Source organism: Notolepis coatsorum (genome assembly GCF_963971535.1).
Source record: "Notolepis coatsorum genome assembly, chromosome: 17".
NCBI classification, from domain to species: Eukaryota; Metazoa; Chordata; class Actinopteri; order Aulopiformes; family Paralepididae; genus Notolepis; species Notolepis coatsorum.
Window position 1 is genome coordinate 79657227 of NC_140181.1, and position 18157 is coordinate 79675383.

An 18157-nucleotide genomic window follows, 5' to 3' on the forward strand; every position below is an offset into this window, starting at 1 on the left:
TCTGATAGTACTGTCCACCCATGGTTTCTGGTTTGGGAACACCCTCGCCTTTTTTGTGGGGACGATACTATCAGCCAGTGTTGTTATGAATGACACCACAGCGTCTGTGAAATCGCTGACGTCACTGTTACTCCTCCTGAACATTCCCCAGTCGGCGTCATCTAGTGCGTCCTGAAACGTGGCCTCTGATTGGTCGTCCCATTTTTTTACATCACGTGACACGACGGCGTCACGTGATCTCTGTTTATATGCTGGGACAAGAAAGATGGCGTCGTGATCCGACGTGTTTGTTGCTCCCGCTAATGGTGGAGCCGGTACAGCCTTGTATCCGGCTCTGAACGGGGTGTAACAGTGGTCGAGTGTATTTCCTCCCCTTGTGGAGCAGACGATGTGCTGGAAGAAAGACGGCATGACTTTCTTCATATTCGCCTGATTGAAGTCCCCGGCTACGATCATGGCTGCGTCCGGATGCTTGATCTGGTGCGCGTTCAGATGGTTGTGTAGTTCCGCTAGCGCTCTGCCGACGTTCGCCTGGGGATGGATGTACACTGCAGTCATGATCACTGCAGTGAATTCGCGCGGAAGATGAAACGGGCGACATTGGATCGTGAGGTGTTCCAGGTCGGGAGAGCATGAACGGGAGAGTATCTATGGGCAGTATTAGAAAGGATGGGGTTAGGTAAAGGTTTCATTGATATGATTAAAGTAGTATACAAAGACCCATCGTATCTATGGGCAGTATTAGAAAGGATGGGGTTAGGTAAAGGTTTCATTGATATGATTAAAGTAGTATACAAAGACCCATCGGCCATGATTACAACAGGTATAATCACCTCCGGAATCTTTCCGATATCAGCTAGCTAACAGGGTTGCCCTCTTAGTCCCGGACTATTCTATCTATCATTAGAGCCTTTAGCACAATATATAAGACAATCCCAATCCATAGAATCAATCGTAATCAAGGGCACACAACATAAAATTAGTTTATATGCGGACAACGTAATACTGTTCATGCAAAACCCCAACACCACATTGCCTCATCTGCTCGAGTTGATTGAGGACTTTGGAGATTTATCGGGATTTAAGATAAATTGGCCGAAGTCGGCTTTCCTTCCACTTAACGCCCCTGCAAAAAAAAATATAACCCTCCCAGAAGAGATACCTATGGTAAAACACTTTAGATGTTTGGGAGTGGAAATATTCACCACCATAAGACAAACGGTGAAGCACAATTACATAAAAATCCAAAACAAAATCAAAGACGACCTTGATAGGTGGTCAAAACTTAAAAACCCAGTACAGGCACGGATATCAATAGTTAAGATGGACGTACTACCTAGAATCAACTTTTCAGCTCAATGCTACCGTTACCCCCTCCAAAAAATTACACTCCTCCACATACACATTTATTTGGAATAACAAACCACCACGTATAAAAAGATCCACCGCACAGAGAAACAAAGCAGACGGTGGTATGGCATTTCCAGATTTTTTCCACTATTTTAAGGCGTACACTTTAAGACCATTGAAAACATGGTTTGATCCCCAAGCATTAGTATCCTGGAGAAAATGAGAAGAAAATATAGTAGCCCCACATAGACTGAAGGACATAGCATACACTAAATTATCAATTAAGCAATGCGAACGGAAATTTGGCCCCATAATTACTCATGCGATCCGGATATGGCGTGAAACACAAAAAAGATATTCTAACCCACATAAATGGCATAATCATACTCCCTTATTCAATAACAATGCACTCTTTATTGGAAAATGACCTATAAGATTCCCTATATGGGAAAAGCAAGGCATACACTCATTAGGTGATGTTTTTGTAGTTATGAAGAAATACGCAAAAAATGTAATCTCACCGAGTCCACAAATTTTTTTTACACACAGTTATTGTTATGTTTGAAGTCTCACGGTGTTCCATTAACACTTTAATCGCAGATGACGTGTTTAGACGTCATTCCTAGCCATGCTCATTCTGCCGAAGACGCCGTAACTCGTCTTTGATATCAATAATTCAAAAATCTGTGATCGAAATCATATTTCTCCTCCGGAGACATGAGATGTACTGGTGAGCTCCACTCAACTGTCTAACGGTTCAAGAGCGCTATCCGGTGGCCGATCGGCAGATCGGCCAAGAGGGAGGGGCGCGCCAAACAGGAAGTGCTCATCCATAATCCGTCCGGGCACTCGCGATCGGTAGCCGGACCCCATCTCAACACACTGGATAATCAATCGCTCGCCCTAACTCAATAAACAACGTTATTTGGACGTATATAGTATTATACAACCTGGAAATGGTTCATCAGGATCAACATCCCATAATCGAAAACTGTCTACTCCGCGCTGATCGTCCAACGGCGCGAGGAAGATATGGTAAGATCCAGCGTTATTTTCTAACGTATTCCATATAAACTGCTCTGATGACCATATGACCCACACTAGACGAATGGTATAACGTTGCCCACGGAATTATAAACGCCCCCTCGCCCATCCGGTCAATATCGGATGATACGTAGTAACTTCTAGAACCACGTCCAGTTGAAATTTTTTATCTCACGCCGATTGCTATCAAACTGTATTTGATCATCAATATAATGCATTTGGAGCTATAAATCAAGTTCTGGAGAAAGCTGCAGAAAACGATAAAAACATACTGATACTTTAGACCATATTTTAGTATGAATATGTGAATGAAAAAGTATATCGTTGCTACACCCTGAACAATGGATATAGGACATTGAATGGGCCATAATAATGGCAATTTAGCAATAGAATTTAAAAAGTTAGAGCCCTGCAAAGAAGGGGAACTTCTCCATAGACAAATAGAGCTGGCTAGGGATGGTAAATTATGAATTTAACCCATGGCGATCAAAGTGTTAAAGATACCAATTGAACACCACAGATACCACAAATTCTTCTATGAAAGAGAGACATCGAGAGGTTTTGTTTCAGATTTGTATCATCAATTACTAACGTCCTCGTATGAAACCCTCCACCTAGACTCCGTCTGGAGGAGGGATATACCAGACCTGGAAAGTGATTTTGATTGGCAAGAAGCCTGGGCAAATGTTCGATTTACATCAAGGAACCCGGACCATCAACAAATAAATCTTAACTATATTCACAGGACATACTTGACTCCTATAAGATTGAAAAAAATGGGTCTTAAACAAGACTCCAAATGCTCCTTATGTACAAATGGGGACGAGGGGACATTTATGCACATGTACTGGGACTGCCCACCAGTTAAGATATTCTGGAAAGAGGTGACCCAGCAATTATCAAATCTCTTAACTCTGAATATACAGCAAGAATTTTGGGTCTCAATGAATCCAAAATGACAATGTGGTTAGAAGTGGTGGAGAAAATAAAAGCTAGCATATAATGGTAGTGTCTGGTTAGGAGCAAGGGATAATGGATGGATTATCCAATGGGGGGTCCGGGAGGGGGGGGGGGGGGGGGTACAAGGCTAGAGAATATGTGTGTAGGGTATTAGATAGCAGGTATTGGGGGTATATCCTGTATAAGACATTTAACTATATGGGGATTTCATTGGATGTGCACTGTTAATAATGCTTGTATATCTTATCGTGTGTTGTCATGTTTGTTTAAAAAATTATAAAAAAATAAAATACAAAAAAAAAAGATCATCATTAGAATACCTCTAAAAAAAAGTTATACACTTTAGCCTGGCAAAAACCTTGGTGTTTTTTTCTTCCCGTTAGGGTTAGGGTTAGGGTTACCCAGACAGAAAGATTAGGAGAAGGTAAAATCTCATCCCTGTGCCCGTGCCCACCCCAACACTTGCTCAACAGTCCCCTAACCTAACCTCAACCCTAACCCCAACCCTAACCCCAACCCTAACCATAACCCTACAAACGGAAATATTTGGAATCGTTGATAGATATGTTGAGTTAGGTTCATAGTAGTATTCATAAAAAAAGAATTGGAACGAAATATTACAAATTAAGTTTTTTATGACCTTGAACGTGATGCAATCTTTTCATGCACTAAGGTGACAACTCTGCTAAATCGTTAGGGGGGCATAAGGGTTAAGGTGGGCCGTCTCAGGCGACAGTCTTGTCATAACAATCCCGCCATAACAATTTTCAGTCTGGTTCAGCATCCCCCCCACTCCTCATTTCTTTACACTCCCAAAACCCCGGCCCGTTTGTTTTTCATTCTCTGTAGATAACACCCTCGATTTTCAAAACACCATGGCTCTCTGCTCATATTATTACAGCTGGCCTCTCCGTCGCTACTTATTTACGGATGCACTGTTCGTTTTTATTTGGCTTAAAAGATCAAAACAACCGTGTGTGCACATTGAACTCACATCTTTCTCCTGAGCACTGTTTCTCCTACAGCGCTGGTTCGCCTCATGACCGCTCGACTCGGCGCTCTCCCAGGGCTGGCCGGCCTTGCTCGATCATGATTCTCCCACACACAATGACTGTTGTTCACTGTCGCCCCATTATTGAAAAAGTATTTTTCTGTCGTTCTTATCTCTTGCAAATCCAGCTCACGGCAACCAACTGTTAGATTCTGATCAATCGGCCAGTATCACGTCTTCTTGTGTTATTCTCTCTCCATCCAATCACTCTGCGTTGTGTACTTTTAATGATCCTGACGTCTCATACACTGGCTGATACAATCCTTATCTCCCCGTTAGTGCGATCCGCCACCATAATGTTTCACCACCTTCGTAAGAATTCGACACCTTGACAGCATACCTTTCTTGAAAGAGCGTTGTTTATTGATATAAACAGAAGCCTCAGCCCAGATGTTATCAGATTGTATTTTCATTGCTATCGTCTCTGCTGTTATTCAGTCCAATGGTGGTCAGGCCTGGTCGTTAGCCTGAACCATCCTCGTGTTAGCCGAAGCTAATGATGATGTGGCATCCCCCCCCCTCTCCGTGATGAGAGGAGAGAGTCTCTTCTGGTTTCTTCCCTCTTAGTCTCAGTCAGATTTTAGTCTGCCCCTACCCGGAACCACTGTTCGATTTATAGATCTTCGACATAGCAACGACGGCCCACCCCCTTCTGGTTGTCATGTACCGCTGCCATGACAACAGCTTTAACCTTTACACACATCAAAACGTTTCATTACTGTAAAAACCTCCATCGCCCTGCTCCTGTGTCTCCTGCCCCGCCGTTATCTTTGTTGATGTACTGGGGAATTCAAAACATTCTGCCCTGCTCAGTGTGGTACTCACACGAACACCCTGCTCGCTCTGAACCACCTCTTCCACCACCCTCTGCTATGGCAAGCCATGCATATTTCGATCTCTCTGACCTGGCCCCTTTAGAGGCTACCATCTCCCCCCAATCTATACATCACATACATTGAAAAACACCCCAAAACACCAGTTTTCCCTCACCACCAAGGAAGAACAACACCAAAGGTGGACCGAGCACTTTAGGGAGCTCCTCAACAGAGAGCCCCCTATCCAAGAGGTGGAGATTCCGCCAGCTGCACACATGCTGGAGATCAACTGTGCCAGCAGGGCCAGATGACATTCCAGCAGAAGCTTTAAAGGCAGACGTTGAAACCTCAGCCACCATGCTACACCAGCTGATCAAAATTATCTGGGAGAAAGAAGGAAATGTACCAACAGACTGGAAGGACTGCTATTATACCCAAGAAAGGAGACCTTAAGAACTGCAACAACTATCGTGGGATTATGTTGCTCTCAACACCAGGCAAAGTGTTCAACCGCATTATCTTGGACAGACTGCGAAAAGGGGTCAATGATGAACTGAGAGAAAACCAAGCCGGTTTCAGGACCAAATTGTCACCCTCAGGATCATCATCGAGCAATCCATAGAATGGCACGCACCTGTCTATGTCAATTTCATTGATTTTGAAAAGGCATTCGATAGTGTGTAGACCGCGAGCTGCTTTGGAAACTCATGGCACACTATGGAATCCCTAAAAAATACAGAAGCATAATCAAGAACATGTATCAGGACATGAAATGCCAAGTGTTACATAACGGATGTGCACGAGAACACTTCAAAGTGCTCACCGGCGTGAAACAGGGCTGCCTACTTTCCCCCTTCCTCTTCCTCCTATGCATTGACTGGATCATGAGACAAACCACAACCAATAAAAAGACTGGCATCCAGTGGAGTCTAACGGAGCACCTCGAAGACCGGGACTTTGCGGATGACATCGCACTACTCTCACACAACCATCAACAGATGCAAGACAAAACCCAGCTGCTAGAAACAACGGCAGCTGGACTTGGGCTCAAAATAAATGGACCAAAAACTAAGTAATCAGAGTCAATAATAAAAGCACAAACCCCATAACCATCGGGGGCCAGACACTGGAAGAGGTTGACAAATTCACATACTTGGGTAGTGTTATAGCTGTGGATGGCGGGACTGAGGAAGACGTACTGTAAGGGCAAGAATAGGAAAAGCAAGAGCAACATTCAACATGTTAAACAAAACTCTGAAACCTGGAAAACCACCACTAACATCATTAATAAACTGCCGACCTTCATCAACCATTGTCAGAGACGTATCCTCAGGATCTTCTGGCCAAACACAATCACCAACATCAAGCTGTGGGAATGCACCAAGCAACAATCAGTGGAGGTCCAGCTGACCAGGAGAAAATGGAGCTGGATTGGGCACACACTTCGAAGACACAAAACCGCAATAACTAAACAGGCATTAACCTGGAACCCACAAGGCAAGCGAGGCAGAGGAAGACCCAAAAACACCTGGAGAAGAGACACTGAGCAGGAACTCAAGACGAGGGGACTGACGTGGAAACAGCTGGAGACAGACAGGGGTGGAAACTTTTCATCAATGGCCTATGTTCCGAAAGGAATAAAAGGCCTAAGTAAGTAAGTAACGGTCCTAGTATGCTTCCTTGTGGAACACCACAGCTCACTGGGAGGGGGGGGGGGGGGTAGTGTACCGTTTACCTCCACCATCTGTTCTTTCCCCTCCAGGTAGGATTGCATCCAGCTCACTGATGAACTATCATTCAAAACCAATTGCTTTTTGCTTGTCAATCAGAATGGAGTGATTGACAGTGTCGAAAGCCTTTTGGAGGTCCAGCATGACCATGCCGCAGCATTTTCCCCGCGTCCACCTCTTGTTTGATGTGGTCGTTCAAATTGAGAAGGCATGTGTCAGTGGAGTGGGATGTTCTGAAGCCAGATTTTTCGCGAGGTACTTTTCGACCTGTTCGAGATGGAGGTAAGGATAGAAACAGGGCAGTAGTTGCCTTGGTCTAATTTGCTGCCTTTTTTGTGCAGGGGGGGTCACTCTCGCAATTTTGAAGTCTTTGGGGACGTATCCTGTTTTATGGAGAGGTTTCTTATGTGGGTGTTGACTGGGGTGATGGCGGCTGCTGAGGAATTTGGAGGGGATATTGTCATTGGATATTGTCATGGCCAGTGGCCTTGTTGGGTTGGAGGGCGCTCAGTTTGTTGAGTACCTCAACTGTTGTTACCATTTCAAGTTTGAAGTCGTCTTTGCGGATGCGGACCCCTAGGTTTTTGTAGAAGGCTAGGATGTGTTCTACCCCAAAGTGCCCTGAGTGGGAGGGTAGTTTATTAACCAGTGTTGTGGCTATGTTTGTAAAGAAAATGTTCAAGTAATTGGCCACATCCAGCTTGTCTGTATGCACAATCTCAAGCACACGTTCATATTGATAAATCCCACACTTTGCTTAGAAATGATCATACGCACGGTTTACGCACATATCTGTGCGTACGTAGCATTGATAAATGAGGGCCCTGGCTTTTATACTTCCTATGGACATTATGTCACATAGCAACATACTTCACATCTCTAGTTGTGTGTGTGCGTGTGTCCAGATCAGGGCTCCTGTGTTGCTGATGCTAGGAGGAAGAGACAGGAGAGTGTCTCCTCACCAAGGCCTGGAGCTTCACAGAGCCCTGAAGAGCAGAGGAACACCTGTCAGGTAGGAGTGTGTGCGTGTGTGTTCAAGTTTCTCTCTCTCTCTCTCTCTCTCTCTCTCTCTCTCTCTCTCTCTCTCTCTCTCTCTCTCTCTCTCTCTCCCCTCTTTCCCTACTTCTCCCCTTGCTCTCCCTCCCTTCCTCCTTTCCTCCACCCCCCTTGCCATGCCCCCTTCCACCTCCTCTGCCTCTCTCTTGCCCGCCTGTCTCTGACTGTTGCCTGTTTTTTGTTTCTCTCTATCTCTCTTGCTCGCTCTCTCTCTCTCTCTCTCTCTCTCTCTCTCTCTCTCTCTCTCTCTCTCTCTCTCTCTCTCTCTCTCTCTCTCTCTCCAGGTTGCTATGGTACCCAGAGGACGGTCACTCTCTGGCCAGAGTGAACACACAGGCAGACTGCTTCCTCAACACCGTGCTGTGGCTCCAACAGCACCTCTGAACACACACACACACACACACACACACACACACACACACACACACACACACACACACACACACACACACACACACACACACACACCACACAGACACACACACACACACCACACAGACACACACACACACACCACACAGACACACACACACACACCACACAGACACACACACACACACCACACAGACACACACACACACACACCACACAGACACACACACACACACACACACACACACACACACACACACACACACACACACACACACACACACACACACACACACACAGAGACACATGCAGTAAAGATAGTGGCCCTTCACCAGAATCAGAGACAAATCCATTTGCTGAATACAATTAGTAATTTTTTTCTATCTATTAGTAATTTCCACAAGATATAATTTGTAAGATATTATTGTGTCGGTTTCTTCTCATCTCCTCCAAATACAGTAACCTTTTTTTTACTTTTTACATTATTGTATAGATATGCAGTAGGTAGGCTACTAGGGGTGGGGGAAAAAATCGATACGTAGTAGTATCACGATACTTTGGGTGGCGATACTGTATCGATACAGGGACGCCAAGTATCGATATTTAATTATAAAAAAAAAAAATGTATAAGGAAGTTGCATTGTTCATTTCAATACCTGTAATAGTACAGTAGTCCACACACACATGTGCATTCAGTTAAGTTGGAATATGACTGTAATACAAACAGTTCAGTTTGTCAGGTACATGCAACACAGATTACAGTGTTTACATCTGTCTGCTTGAGAAAATACCATGTTCTGCAATAAAAATGATTGAAGTGAGATGAACAGACTGAACTTTATTTTATTAGATAAAACATGTTGACAAAGTTTTACTTTGCAGTTGAAAAAAGGTAATAAATTAAATTTGATAAAAAAATACGCAATACTCAGCGTATCGCGATATATTTAGTATCGCGAATCGCAATACTATTGTATTGTGACGCAAGTATCGCGATAGTATCGTATCGTGAGGTCTCTGGCGATTCCCACCCCTAGTAGGTACTATATAATGCCGGGGTGCGACCCGGACGATATATATGGGTGCACCAGTATGTATGAGCGTCTATGTCAAACTAAGTAAACTTGAGTCCAGTCTGCAACTAAGTGTCTTCATTGTCTCGATAACACTTTATGGTGACAGCAGTAACAGTAGTGGATTGCCTACAAGCAGGACGGGAGATTGTCCAAGGATAATTCTGCATCTGCATGTAGGAAACCCGTCAGCGCTAATGAAGCAATCTGACAGCTGACAACTGACAGCAGCAGTTCACACGCTGGAAACGCAACCCGAACGAGAAGTGGTCATGGCATCACACTTGCCAACAATGAACTGGGCCGACCCGGATCAGGGTGAGGCTATTTCATTGTTTAAACAAAAAATGTCTCTTTACCTAGATGATGAGGAAATAGTTGGCGATGCCAAACAGGCACGGAAAATATGTCGTGGCATTGGAGATGAAGGACTGAAACGGCTGAATGCTAGTGGACTCAGTGATGCTGACAAGAAAAAGCCAGCCAAACTATGGGAATTCTATGAAGGTCAGTTAAAATTGAATGTTAACTTTAGAATCCATAGGCTCCAACTAATGCAATATAGACAAAAAAACAGGTGAAAGCATTGATGATTTTGTGACCAGAGCCAGAACATTAGCTCAAAAATGCCAGTTTATTGATCAAGAGCTCAATGAATGTCTAATGGAGCTGATCATTCCCAGCACACCCCACGATGCTCTGAGGAATGACCTGTACAACAAACATAAAGGCCATCCTCTACAAGAGGTACTAAAAGAGGGGCGGAAATATGAAGCCCTATCAGCAGGCAATGAACAGTTACACCAACTGGGTATGTCACATGGTGAGAAAATCCGTCATTGAAATAAAAGAAATAACGATCATAATAACGAGTATACTCGTTGTTGGCGTCCAACGATTGGCGGGCTATAACGAGTATACTCGTTGGCAGCCATTGAGTTAAGTGTGGGGTTGCCAAAAAATAGATACAAAATAAATAAAATGGTTGTGGTATAAAACAGTTTGAGAACCCCTGATCTAATAAATACACTGAATATCCACTCCATTTGTTAATGGATATAACTTTTTTATACAAGAGAGATTACTGATTCAACTTTGGTGTCTGGGACATACTGTTTACAAGCAGTCTGGCGGACAGGGTGAGAATGAGAAAATGAGAAAGAGGTCTGGTCAGACTTAACATTAAATACATGACGTACATGAGATGCCAGATATAATAATAAAGGTAAACAAATAAATGCCCTAGTGAGAGAATGAAAACACAGATTGGCTCTAGGGCTTTGTTATGTCTTCACACTAGAACTGGAGAAAAGGCCAAATGCCATATCTCCTAACCTTGGTAGTTGTAACTGTGGCCATTATATGGTTTCATCATTTATGTTATTTCAGTTTGTAAGTGTAATATTTGAGAATGTATTTATGTTTCATTTCTTATTTTCTTTATTATTTAATTTGCTACAATTTATAATATATTCATTTTGACGTCTGGTCATATGTGGTGTCCCGTTAGGCTGCTGTTGTGTTGTTACATTTGGGTCTGATTAAGACACCTGCGAGCAAGCGGCAGGGATGTTGGGAGACTGGGACTCATTAAGACACCTGCAGCGGCAGGAATGGTGAGACGAGTTGTACAGGCTCTCTAGATTCGAAGAGTGTACGACTATGTGTAGTGTACCACTAAGACTGTTACCAAGAACAGAAGAACAAGACCCCTTTTTTATGTAGCATGCAGCCAACGAGGTAATTAATGTTTATTTGTATTTTGCTTTTCTGATGTATTGTTTTCATATCGTGTATATTATTGTTTGTGTTGACCTGACGCAACGTATATGTTTCTGTTTAAGTTTTCACGGTGGATTGGAGGACCAAGCCTTTAATAAACCCGTCGAAAGGAAACCACTTGTGTCTGCAGTGCTTGAAGGAGTTACAGTGAAAACTCGACTGTTCATCGATGCAAGTGGGCGATGAAGCAAGTCCAAGTTTAAGGCCGGCGTCCAGCGGACCTTCCCCGACAATTGTTTGCTGCGCTGCCGGCGCGCCGTCATCAAAGGACAGATGAGTCACAAACAATACGCACTACACGCATAAACACAAAGAAGTAAGAAGATGCACACAGTATAATGAGCAGCGTTTCAAGATAAAGCCATAAAGGACTTGGACATTATAAGTTAAGAGTGGTCAGGTCAAGAAGAGTGCTTTGTAAACGTTTCTATAATATATTTGACTGTGAATTCTAATTACTGTGGTGTGCGTGCTAAAAACGTTTTGACTTATTTGCCTATATAATTTAACTGAAGCTAACCATTTGTACACATTAAGGTGTCAACGTTAAAGTATAAATATTTTCTGATTGAATTAATTTCTAATTTAAAGTGTGTTTTGGAAATTATAACCTATAAAAGGCACGTATAATTTATAGGTGAAGGCTATTATTGGCATCTAATATTTATGTTCCTAAGCGTTCTGAAGCGCTTAATATATATGTGGAGGTTATTTTGAAAGCCAATTGAATTAAGCAATTTGATTTGCTCGGAGAGTACTGCATTTAATTCAAATTTGAGTACAAAACAGGCTAAAGGTTTAAAGGTGTATTTACTATTTTTTCTTTACAAGTTTTGGTCAATTTAAAAGTAGTGATTTACAATGACAGAGCCAATTAGGCCTGCAATTGAAGTAGGGGACAGTGTTAGGGATAGTGCAAATTCCCAAGACCGACCTGAAGAAGGTCAGGAAGAAGGTGCTGAAGCTCAGCAAGAGGTACCAAAACGATCTCAAAGAACCAGAACTCTAACAGAGAAGGGTAAAGCAATGCAGGAGGATAAGATCAAAGCGCTTCAACAAAGATTTAATTACATTTACAATAAATGGAGGACACAAGTTAAATCTTCTAAAGGTCCGTTATCACAATCAACAGAACATTTGTCTAATGAGCTGCTTACTGATATCATTACAGATGTCACAGGTCTTTCTAATGATGTGCAGCATATTTATGATCAACTACGTGACATCTCAACTCCAGACCAGGACACGCGTCTAAGAGTGGATCTGTGTGCAGGGATTTCTGAGATAATTGTGTCCAGAGCCACATTTAGACTGGGGGGAAGTGTGTTAGAAGAAGGAGAGAAAGAGTGGCCAGAAGCAGGCTCTCTCTTTGACTCAAGCACCTATAAATCTGGTTCTGCCACTTCTTCCAGGAAAAGTGCTTATAAATCTGGTTCTGCCACTTCTTCCAGAAAAGGCACCTCAGTGCATTCAAGCAGTTCTTCTGTAAAGCGACGAGATGCTGTCGCTGATGCTGCTGCAAGCCAAGCTGTTCTGGAAGTGTTAAAAGAACAAGAAAAAGAACAATTGGAAATGCAGTGCCTAGAAGCGGAAGCTAAAAAGAAGATAGCTGAGCAAGAGGCAGCAGGCATAAAGCGTCGTTTAGAACGAGAAGCAGAACGTTTAGAAAGAGAAACAGAAGAGGTTGAACGAAGAATAAAGAGAGAGGAAGAGGAAGCTAGAATTAAAGCTCAACTGGAAGAAGAACATGGAGCTATACAAAGGACTCTGGAGGAAAAGCGGAGAAAGATACAGCATTTGGAGGCAGTGAAAGGTCTTAATGCAGCACGAGCAAGAATTCTTGTGTACGATCAAGTGGAGGCCACAGAAGAGCGGAAAGACGTACTAGAACATGAGAGGGTAGCAGACAACAAAGTGCCTGCTCCCACAAGTCCTCTGTCCCTGTATACGTCTCCCGTACCACAAGTTGTGACCACCTCCTCAAATGACAGTACAGCAGAGCTTGTTAAGATGCTGGCAGGTGCTTTGAGTGTCAACAGAATTCCAATTCCTGAACCTTCATCATTCAGTGGGGACCCATTGAAATACAATGACTGGAAACTTTCCTTTGAAATACTGATTGATCAGAAGAGCATTGAAGACAAGGAGAAGATATACTACCTCCGTAGGTATGTAAGTGGACAAGCTAAGAAAGCACTTGATGGCTATTTCTTACTCGGAACCAAATCTGCCTATGTTGCAGCATGGAAGACTTTGGAGGAGAGATATGGTAATCCATTTACAATAGCAAAAGCATACAGAGACAAGCTCCAAGCATGGCCCAAGATGGGATCTAAGGACAGCTTTGAGCTCAGAGAGTTTGCAGACTTTCTCAGGAGTTGTGAGGCTGCCATGGTCAACATCAAGGCATTGGACATTTTAAATGACTGTAATGAAAACAGGAAAATTCTTTTAAAGTTGCCTGATTGGCTAACAGCGAGATGGAACAGGATGGTTATCCAAGAAGAAGAAGAGCGTAACCAATTCCCCTCCTTCAGCCAATTTGTAAAGTTTCTGACAAGAGAAGCGAAAATTGCCTGCAACCCTGTTACATCACTACAGTCACTAAAACAAGGTGAGACTGAAAAACCAAAATGCCCAAGATATCAAAGCTTTGAAGCAAAGGCACTGACCACATGTTCCAATGAAAAGACTGTCATAACATGTATTTTCTGTGAGAAGTCAGGGCATACTTTGCATAAATGCAGGACGTTCATGGAGAAAACTGTTTCAGACAGAGTCAAGTTTGTTCAAGCTGGAAAGCTATGCTTTGGTTGTCTCAAGTCTGGTCACTACTCAAAGAGCTGCAACAGTAGGAATGTGTGCGACGTGTGCCACAAGCAACATCCTACATGTCTGCATGAGGAGCGAGCCAAAGAAGGACAAAGACCACCACAAGCCAAGCTAAAGCTAAATGAAGAAAAGCCAAGTACAAGTCAACAATGGTACAAAGAAAGACCTCAATCGACACAATGCAAAGAAACAACCACAAACTCTACTTCACATAGAGTAATACTTCATGAAGCTAACACACAAACGACTGCAATAATTCCTGTCTGGCTTTCATCCACAGATCAACCAACACAAGAAGTCCTTGTTTACGCTCTGTTGGATTCTCAAAGCGACACAACAGCAGAAGCGTTGGAAGCAACCAAAGTCAAGGTCAAAGTCAAGCTCTCTACTATGACCTCAAGAACGACAGTAGTAAGCTCTGAAAGAATAGACAACTTACAAATCCGTGGCTTTTACTCTGGTAAGAAGATATTGTTACCACCAGTCTATACTCGGGATTTCATTCCAGCCAACAGAACACACATACCAACAGATGGAACTGCAAAAGCGTGGTCCCATCTAGAGCACCTCCAAGGAAAGATTGCACCTATGCAGGACTGTAAAGTAGGTCTGCTCATTGGGTACGACTGCTCACAAGCCCTGCTTCCAAGGGAAGTTGTGTCTGGCGAAGAAAGTCAGCCTTATGCACAGCGTACAGACCTTGGATGGAGTATTGTTGGCCATGGGAATCCCTGCGTAGACTACGGCGACGACATCGGAATCAGCCATCGCATAGTATTGAGACGAGTAACAGCAGGTGTGAAACGTTCTGTTAATCTCAAGACTGAAGTACACTATGTGAGCCGAACACAAGTAAAAGAAATGACTCCCTCAGACATAAGAGTTCTTGAATCAGACTTCTCAGAAAAAACTGGAGAACATGACCCTGTGTCTCAAGAACATGTCAAGTGCCTGTCGAAGGTGAGAGAGACCATCACGCAAAAGAACAATGGTCACTACGACATGCCGTTACCATTCAAAGAAAAGGAAAAGAAGAGAAAAGGAAAAAGAAAAAAGAAGAAAAAACGACCTGTCGGAGAACTCAAGGTGGGAGAAATTAAGGAAGATGATCCTGGCATAGACTGCATTGGTCCGATCCATGTTAAAGAAGGAAGGAAGGATCTCAAAATATATGATCTCTTACTTACCTGTCTATGTTTAAGGGCCATACACAGGGTCAGATGGTAGGGTGAGAAATGAAATTGCTGGTGAGTGACACCACCTTAAAAGGTAAACCTATAACTAAAAGTGTTCCTTGATACCTGTACAGAAGGTTATAACGCTACTCGAAGCAGACTAATTTAATGTTTTGCCTAAAACTTATGTTAATAATAATATTTACATTTAGTCATTTAGCTGACGCTTTTATACAGGGCGACTTACAAGTTCTGTACAAGTTCCCAGGAGGGGCACAACTAGCGGCTGAATGACCACAAGATATGTTTAATTTAGAAGATAACCAAATTATGTTCAGAGAAATCCCACGTGTGTGCGATTTGGTGGGAGTGTAACTGTGGCCATTATATGGTTTCATCATTTATGTTATTTCAGTTTGTAAGTGTAATATTTGAGAATGTATTTATGTTTCATTTCTTATTTTCTTTATTATTTAATTTGCTACAATTTATAATATATTCATTTTGACGTCTGGTCATATGTGGTGTCCCGTTAGGCTGCTGTTGTGTTGTTACATTTGGGTCTGATTAAGACACCTGCGAGCAAGCGGCAGGGATGTTGGGAGACTGGGACTCATTAAGACACCTGCAGCGGCAGGAATGGTGAGACGAGTTGTACAGGCTCTCTAGATTCGAAGAGTGTACGACTATGTGTAGTGTACCACTAAGACTGTTACCAAGAACAGAAGAACAAGACCCCTTTTTTATGTAGCATGCAGCCAACGAGGTAATTAATGTTTATTTGTATTTTGCTTTTCTGATGTATTGTTTTCATATCGTGTATATTATTGTTTGTGTTGACCTGACGCAACGTATATGTTTCTGTTTAAGTTTTCACGGTGGATTGGAGGACCAAGCCTTTAATAAACCCGTCGAAAGGAAACCACTTGTGTCTGCAGTGCTTGAAGGAGTTACAGTAGTGGTAGTGGTGGGCCTGATCTCTGCAAACGACGAGAGGGCCTACCTGGAAGAGGTAAAGGTTCTAGTGGGATGGTGTCAAGAGAACAACCTCTCCCTGAACGTCAGCAAAACAAAAGAGATGATTGTGGACTTTATGAGGTTGGGGGTCAGGGACTACAGCCCCCTCAGCATCGACGGGGCACCGATTGAGAGAATGAACAGTTTTAAGTACCTCGGAGTCCACATATCCGAGGACTTGACATGGACCACACACATTGACAGTGTTATCAAGAAGGCACGGCACCACCTCTACTTCCTTAGGCGCCTAAGGAAGTTCCAAGTGAGTCAGAAGATCCTTAAAAACTTCTACTCATGCACAATAGAGAGCATCCTGACTGGCAATATCACCTCCTGGTTTGGGAATAGCACCGCACAAGACCGCAGCAGACTACAGAGAGTGGCCCGTTCAGCCGAACACACAATTGGAGGGGGGCTTCCCACTCTCCAAGACATTTACAACAAGCGCTGCATGGGGAAGGCTAAGAGAATAATCAAAGACCCCAGCCACCCAAACAACTGCCTCTTTGAACTGCTGCGGTCAGGCAAGCGATACCGGAGTCTCATGACAAGCACAGAGAGACTCAGAAGGAGCTTCTATCCCCAGGCCATCAGGATGCTCAATGAACAATAACACTATGTAACAGACTATCAAATACACCCACAACACACACATCCACACGTACACACTCACTTTAAATGGACAACTCACTGTAGCACCGGGAACCTCTGGATTGCCAGACGACTGCTCTACCTCCCGAGCCACTGGCCGTTGTTAAGAGACTTGATTGATTGATTGAAAACTTTATTAACAGATTGCAGAATGGGTACAATATTAAGGGGATGCAGACCAGAGAAAGACTTTCGTCTTGTTTACATCAGGGTCCCCCATTTTCAATTCATCAGACACTCGTCCTAGTGTCTGAGCTGTATACTAGTTGATCATATTAACTAGTCAAGGCTGTAAGACATATAATATGTATTTTAACACAGAATTATATGTAAGGGATAATGTATAGCTACGAGGTCATTGTCGCAAAATAATTGACCGACACAGAGTTTAAAATACCGAGGCGCCTCGCCGAGGTGTTTTAAACGTCAGTGAAGGTCAATTATTTTGCTACAATGACAGAGTATAGGCTATACATTATCCTGCTTATTACATGGCTAACGTACTAACAATATACCTAATTCATTTTACGAGATCAAATGCAGACGCAGTTCTGTTCTGTCGCTCCCGCTGTCATCGCCGGCAGCTTGCACTGATGACTGAATGCAGCTGTGCATATGCTGAGCAGCTGAAACAGTGTGTGTCAGTGGGCTTGATTACTCCAGCTGCAAAAAAGATTCACCGCTGTCGGGGGCTATTGACTAATCACAATCAAGCATTTCGGCGAATGTTAAAACGCCACGTAATAAGACATGATAATATTTCCACCACAGGTCCAAACACTATACAAAATATACAATATACTAAAGTAGGCTACAACCTAAAGTACAAAATGCAAACAATGAGGTACAAAATGCTTACTTTTTCAAATGCAAAAATGAGGTATGGATGTAGTGCAAATATGTTTGTAATAAATAGATACAAATATGGTTAAGTGTTTAAAGTGAATGTTAAAGGTGAGTGTGCATGTGGATGTGTGTGCAATGCATGTAGATGGATGAGTTAGTGTTGCATAGAGTCATTGAGCATCCTGGTGGCCTGGGGATAGAAGATACTTTTGAGTCTCTCTGTACTGGCCATGAGACTCCAATAGCACTTGCCTGACCGCAGCACTGCAAAGAGGCAGTTGTTTCGGTGGCTAGAGTCTTTTACTATTCTCTTAGCCTTGGCCCTGCCACGCCTGGTGTAAATGTCCTGGAGAGTGGAAAGCCCACCTGATTGAGCCACTCTGCAGTCTGCGGCGGTCGTGTG

The 18157-nt window shown here is 43.2% G+C and overlaps 1 protein-coding gene across 1 annotated transcript in view; it reads left to right on the forward strand.

Annotated features, from left to right (window-relative positions):
* LOC311243849 (acylamino-acid-releasing enzyme) overlaps nt 1-8667 on the forward strand; it is a 62229-nt gene extending 53562 nt beyond the window's left edge. The window contains exons 19-20 of the mRNA XM_084333221.1: nt 7856-7962; nt 8291-8667. Of these exons, the coding sequence (XP_084189347.1) occupies nt 7856-7962; nt 8291-8390 (207 nt within the window). The 3' untranslated portion in view covers nt 8391-8667. The remainder of the gene's footprint in view (nt 1-7855; nt 7963-8290) is intronic.
* Nucleotides 8668-18157: the final 9490 nt, after the last annotated feature.